This window comes from Mustela nigripes, chromosome 11 (assembly GCF_022355385.1).
Source record: "Mustela nigripes isolate SB6536 chromosome 11, MUSNIG.SB6536, whole genome shotgun sequence".
Classification (NCBI taxonomy): Eukaryota; Metazoa; Chordata; class Mammalia; order Carnivora; family Mustelidae; genus Mustela; species Mustela nigripes.
Window position 1 is genome coordinate 27,330,589 of NC_081567.1, and position 6,876 is coordinate 27,337,464.

General features: G+C 42.4%; 1 protein-coding gene across 4 annotated transcripts in view; it reads left to right on the forward strand.

Moving 5' to 3' along the window:
• PDXDC1 (pyridoxal dependent decarboxylase domain containing 1) overlaps positions 1–6,876 on the forward strand; it is a 51,669-nt gene that overhangs the window by 25,493 nt on the left and 19,300 nt on the right. For all 4 annotated transcript variants that reach the window (XM_059415274.1, XM_059415271.1, XM_059415272.1 and 1 more), the window contains 5 exons: positions 840–918; positions 3,210–3,294; positions 4,186–4,234; positions 4,531–4,632; positions 5,682–5,807. In XM_059415274.1, coding sequence (XP_059271257.1) covers positions 840–918; positions 3,210–3,294; positions 4,186–4,234; positions 4,531–4,632; positions 5,682–5,807 — 441 coding nt within the window. The remainder of the gene's footprint in view (positions 1–839; positions 919–3,209; positions 3,295–4,185; positions 4,235–4,530; positions 4,633–5,681; positions 5,808–6,876) is intronic.

Genomic DNA, 6,876 nt, shown 5'->3' on the forward strand with positions numbered 1-6,876 from the left:
ATTTTAAAATTTTAATTCAATTAATTAACATAGTGTATTAATAGTTTCAGTGGTGGAGGTCAGTGATTCATCAGTCTTACATAACACCCGGTGCACATGACATCACGTGGCCTCATTAATGCCCATCACCCAGCTACCGCGTCCCCCACTCCACTTCCCCTTTAGCAGCCTTCAGTTTGTTTCCTGTGATTAAGAGTCTCTTGCGGTTCGTTTCCCTCTCTGATTTCATCTTTTCTTTTTTTCCTTCCCTCCCGCCCCCTATTCTGCTGATTTTTAGACGCCCAAGTGTTAAGCCTTTTCATACTGAAGCCAGAAACAAAAGGCATAGATTTTAGGGTTCCCTCTTTCTTTTTCCAAGATAGTTTGATCTTCTGGTTTGGATCCATCAATGAGTAATATTGGAAATAAATTTTTGGCTATTTGGGGGGATTGAGAGAATATATTCTCATAAGTATTTAAAATTAGGGAAATATTTGTCCTGTATATATGCAGTTTTTAACTTTGATCTCATTTAAGTGATTTTTGTACTTAGTCTTCAAGGTAAACGATTTGATTTTTGTCTCTGTGATCAGTGAAAATAGAAAAATGGTCAAGAATAAGAGTTGAGCCTGGGTGGTTCAGTTGGTTAAGCATTTGACTTTTGATCTCAGCTTAGGTCTTGATCTCAGGGTCATAGTGTGGAGCCTACTTTAAAAAAAAAAAAAAAAAAAAAAAGGATAAGAACTGATTTGCATGATTTATTTTGAGAGTCATCTGCTTCTTTTGAAAATTAGAATTTTTTATTGTATAGCTTTTTATGCAAGTTGCTTCATGTTTTTGTGGTTTGCCTTTTTATCTAGGATGTTGCCTTCCTGGAGAAACTGATTAAAGATGATATAGAACGAGGAAAACTGCCCCTGTTGCTTGTAGCAAATGCTGGTGGGTATTATGAACTCAATATACCATTTCAGATATGAGAAAAAGACTAGGTACTTAGCCTTAAAAACAAAAAGTCTAAAGTAATGTTTGTGGGCCACATAGTTAAGATAGTTTGTATCAGCACCGTGGTGAGAATTACAGTACTACACTGGGCTCTTTTTATTCCCTTTAATTGTGGGTTTGTTTGGGGAGTCAGTTTATTGGATGTGTGTCTGTTCTCATTTAGGTTGTAAGTACTTCTCTCTTTCGTGTGCTTCCTTTCTAAATTGAATTTTATTATTTTATTTACTTATTTATTTGACACAGAGAGAGGGAGATCACAAGCAGGCAGAGAGGGGGGCAGAGAGAGAGGGGGGAAGCAGGCTCCTTGCTGAGCAGAGAGCCCGATGCGGGGCTTGATCCCAAGACCCTGAGATCAGGACCCAAGCCGAAGGCAGAGGCTTAACCCTCTGAGCCACCCAGGCGCCCCTCTAAATTGAATTTTAAAATGTCATCCTTAAATGTCCACCTTGAACATGGCAGTTCAACCACCCCTTTCTGTTCTGCTTCCCTCATCGTATTTAGCATTGTACTTGACGCTCTAGACAGTGCGTAAGGCAAGAAAAATAACGATGTGACACACGTACTAGAAAAAACCAGCTGTCTTTGCTTGCAGATGGCATGATTATATAGACAGAAAGTCGTAAGGAAACTACAGAAAAGCCATTGGCTTTTCTGCAAATTTTCTGCAAATTTCTGAAAATAAGCAAATTGATCAGTGTTGCAGGATTTCTGTATACCAGCAACAAACCATTGAAATTCAATTAAAAATGCCATTCATAATAGCATCAAAAAAATGAAAACTTAATGGATAAATGTAATAAAATATATGCAAGATTTGTACACTGAAAACTATAAATGTTGCTGAGAGAAATTCAAGAATGATACAGCATATGCATCTGTGGAAAGGCTCAATATTATGAAGTCTTAATTTGCCAAATTAATCTGTAGATTCTACAAAATTTCAGCAGGCTTCAATTTCTTCCAGAAGTTGATAAGCCAATTCTAAAATTTATGTGGAAATACAGAGGATTTGAGGATAGCCAAAATAATTTTGAAAAAGAACAAAATTCAAAGACTCAGGCTATATCTGGCCTTTAGACTTAGTATAAAGCCACAGATAATCAAGACAGTGTGGGATTAATTGAAGACAATAGAGTTTAGAAATAGACTCACATGTACAGGGTCACTTGACGTGTTACAAAGATGCCAAGGTATTTCAAAGAAAGAAAGGTAGGTCTTTTCCACCAGTGATTTTGGGACAAGGAGATATGCACATGGGGGAAAAAAAAAAACCTGAACCTTTTGCTTACCTCATTCTGTATACAAAAATCAGTTAGAAATGGTTTATAGACCTAAATCCTGCAAAAGAACCACTTGCAGTGGTTGTGTTTGTTGAGGCAGTTGGTGAGGGTTTGCAACCTAATAAGGTGGGATGCTGGTAACTGGAAGTTTGGGACAGTCAGGAGAAAGCACGGAGTCCTGTTTTACTCACGCTCCGGGAAAAGGGACCCGCCCATCCAGCCTGCAGTGTAACGGACTTAACCAGGGCACAGGGTAAAGCGCTCAGTATGTTTCAGCTGACTTTAGAGTGCATGGTCTATTTTAAAACAAAGAACCTCTCGTATTGAGTTAAAAAAAAAACAACCCGCAAATTTATTTACATTTATAATAGACACACCTACATAAAAATAACCCAGAAAGTGACAAAAAGCAAGTGTGAAAATGGGTATCTTGGGCACATAGTGACAGAACGAAAGTACTGCAGGCGTGTTAGTGTGAGATAAGGTAGACTCCACACTAATTACAGTGCATGTAATCCACTGAGACACAGCAGTTACGAATGCTGATGAGCATAACGGAAATAGATAAAGGAAAACCTTGGGAAAAATTGATAAAATACAAGCATAAATGGACAAACCCACTATCTTAGTGAGAGATTTGAATACCTCTCTCCTGAAAGAACATCAAGTAGGTAGGGGAAAAAAAAGCTTTAATAAAGAGGTTTTAAATAACAGTATTAACAAGCTTGCTTCTATAGATACAGACAGTGGAGACTATGCACACGTCGGAATTTGAATAACCAACTTGTAAAAGTTGATTTTAAGCCAGTTCACATAGCTAATCTCAATGAAATGGATGTAATGTTACTTTCTTCCGAGAGATAATGTATTTCAAAGCTTCTCTCATGCTGTAAAGACTCAGAAAGTACGTGTTCCTTTTAGTATCCTTTTTTGTGTCTTTCGTCCTAGGAACTGCGGCAGTAGGGCACACGGACAAGATTGGACGTTTAAAGGAACTCTGTGAGCAGTATGGCATGTGGCTTCACGTGGAGGGGTGAGTGGAGGGCGAGGTTGGCTCTCTGGTGGGCCTGTGCGCAGTGCTCATCGGGGCGGGCGTCCAGGCTCTTAACTTTGTTGTTAACGTTTATCTTTAAGGGCTCTTTGGGTTCGGTAGTAAAAGTAACAAAATAACCCAGAGTGGCATGAGCGAGAAGAGATTGTATCGGCTTACATAACTAAAAAGGTGGTGTTAGGATTATTTTGGGCGCAGCATCAGCCAGGGCTCGGCATCTTCCTCCCCCCACCCTCTGTCCCTGTCACTGGGCCTCATTTCCTCTCTGGTGCCTCCTATAGAGACTTTGCGATGTTGGTGCAAAGTAGTTGCAGTGGCCGCGGCTTGCTCTCCAGGTTTTCGTCCTGAGGGTCAGAAGTCCCAGCAAAAGTCTCCTACTGAGTCCCTCACCGTGGCCAGGGAAAGGTACCACTTCCATCATGTCGGTGATATGCTCGCCCGTGGAGCAGGTGGCAGTGTCTCCACCCAGAGCTGTGGTCTGATGGAGGAGGTGGGGGTGCTTTCCCAGAGTGGCTTAGGGGAGGATAATGGGCAGCTACAGGAGACCAGCCCTGGCACACCATATGGGCTGGGTTATTTTGTCACTCTGGGAAAGCACTGATGACTGGAAAATAATAGGTTTGAAAGATAAAAAATAAGACAGCCATTACGTTGCATCAGCAGGTGACATCCCCTGAAACACATTTGATTAAAGTGCATTTTCAAGGTTTTGCTGAAATTTGTATATACTGCATTTTCTGGTGATATGTTTATAACCCCGCTGAAAGACATTTTAATGTCAGTTTAATGTCACAGCCTTTTTTTTTTTTTTTTAAAGTATAAACTCAGTGAATAAGCAGCAATAAATAATTTGTGTTTTTTTTTTTCTTCCAGTGTGAATCTGGCAACCTTGGCTCTAGGTTATGTCTCCTCATCAGTGCTGGTATGTGACTGATTTAATAAATATTGTGTTTTTAAGAAGGATTTAAAATCACTTAATCCCCAAGGCGCCTGGGTGGCTCAGTTGGTTAAGCATCCAACTCTTGATTTTGGCTCCCGTCTTGATCTCAAGGTCGTGGGTTCAAGCCTTGTGTTGGGCTCTGTGCTGGGCATGGAGCCTACTTAAACACAACAACAACAATCCCTGATGGCTTTTCATGTTTTTTAATGAATGGAGGAGGGCATTGGGTTTAATGGATTCTGACAGTCTGTAGCAAAAAGTTGTTTTCTCTTTGGTAGGCTGCGACCAAATGTGACAGCATGACATTGACTCCAGGTCCATGGCTGGGCTTGCCAGCTGTCCCTGCGGTCACCCTTTATAAACACGACGACCCAGCCTTGGTAAGCTCACTCTCGCTGGGAGGGACTGGGGAGTGGCTAATCACTCTGGAGTCTGGGAGCAAAACATGGAAAAAGTGAAAAATTTCCTTAATGCCAGTTCTGTGACTTTCTTTTTTTTTTTTTTTTTGTTTTTTAATTTTTTTTTTTTTTTTTTTTTAAAGATTTTATTTTTATTTACTTGAGAGAGAGACAGTGAGAGAGAGCATGAATGAGGAGAAGGTCAGAGGGAGAAGCAGACTCCCCATGGAGCCAGGAGTCCGATGCGGGACTCGATCCCGGGACTCCAGGATCATGACCTGAGCCGAAGGCAGTCGTCCAACCAACTGAGCCACCCAGGCGTCCCATGTGACTTTCTTTTTAATCAAAAAAATGTTTCTAACATAAATGAAACAGTACTGTGTATGTTTTTTTTTATTTATTCTCAGAGGCCCCCATGTGTATGAAGAACATTTTATGACATTTTATGACTGTGTAATATTCTTTTACTTACCTCAATTTAATCATTCTCCTTTTGTCAACTTTGAGGATGTTTTCAAATTTTTGTTACTAAAATAATGAGCATCTTTCTGTACTTCAAATTATTTCCTTAGAAAAGGTTCCCAGAAGTGACCTATTAAAAGTCATTAAAGCTCTCTATCTCCATTGTCTAGAAAATTGTAGCGTATTTTTCCCAAGAAGTGGTTCTTAATAGCCGATCCCTCAGTGACAGGCCTATGCAAAATAAGTTTTGAGTGATTCTTACTAAAGCAGTTAATGTCTTGCTCAGTTGATAATGGTCCCCTGTTTGAGGATACTCAGAACAGCTTTGGCTCTGAGACGGGACCCATCTGGATTCTCATCCTGGCTTTGCTACATCTGAGCTGTGAACCCTTGAAAGCAAGTTCTCTGACTTGGGTTGTCTAGAATACTCCCCTCCTGGGGTCTTTAGGTGATCAGAGGCCAGCCAAGTGCCTGCTGTAGCATCTGACACCCACTAAGTGCAGAGGAAAATGGTGACTAATCTGTGTCTTCGTTGTCTTTGATCACTAAAACCATATTGGCTTCTTTAGACTTTAGTTGCCGGTCTTACATCAAACAAGCCAGCGGACAAACTCCGTGCCCTGCCGCTGTGGTTGTCTTTACAGTACTTGGGGCTTGATGGGATTGTGGAGAGGATTAAGCACGCCTGCCAGCTGGTGAGTAGAAACCTCAAGTTTAAATGAGCCACCAATACTGTGGCACAAGCAGTGACCGAAAACGGCCCCGTTGCCTCCCCCTCCGTCCATGACCTTGTTGCCTGGATTTGGCTTCTCCGAAGGGACCGGAGAGCATGCGTACATTTCCTGTGCAAAGTTCTGGGAGGGACTGCAGGGGTGTCCCAGCAGTTGCATCCACAGAAATGAGTTCAGAGGAATGCTCGTGTGAACACAGGATGAGAGGAGGAGTCACACGATGAGAGCCAAGGATTGGAGAAGGAAGCATACGAGGGGGGTGGGGGTGGGGGGGAGGAGGCCCCTGACCGGCTGTCTCTGCGGGGGGGCGGAGATACGGCTGCTACGGGTTGGTGATAGATGGGCTGCGTGGTTGTTTTAAGATTTTATTTATTTATTTGACAGATCACAAGTAGGCAGAGAGAGAGGGGGAAGTGGGCTCCCTGCTGAGCAGATGCAGGGCTCGATCCCAGGACCCTGAGATCATGACCTGAGCCGAAGGCAGAGGCTTTAACCCACTGAGCCACCCAGGCGCCCCTGGGCTGTATATTTTTAATACCAGCTGGTTTGGGCTCCCAAATGGCAAGGCTCTGGGGACAGTTCTGTAATTTTCCTTCCTTCCGTGAGGTGTTCTCATTGTGAAGATGTAATTACGCTCTAGATAGCAAAGAAAGTCATGTTTATGGCGTTTGAGAGCTGCGTCTGGAAGCTTGACGTCGCCTGTTTGCTTACCTGGTAGACGGGTGATGTAATAAGAGATTGTAGGATTGAATGAGCTCAGACCTGTGAGGCTCTTTCAGTAGTGCTTGATCCCATGCAGACTGATTTAAAAATAAATCTTTGTTTTGGGCGCCTGGGTGGCTCAGTTGGTTGGACGACTGCCTTCGGCTCAGGTCATGATCCTGGAGTCCCGGGATCGAGTCCCACATCGGGCTCCCAGCTCCATGGGGAGTCTGCTTCTCCCTCTGACCTTCTCCTCGCTCATGTTCTCTCTCACTGTCTCTCTCTCAAATAAATAAATAAAATCTTTAAAAAAAAAAAAAAAAAAAAAAAA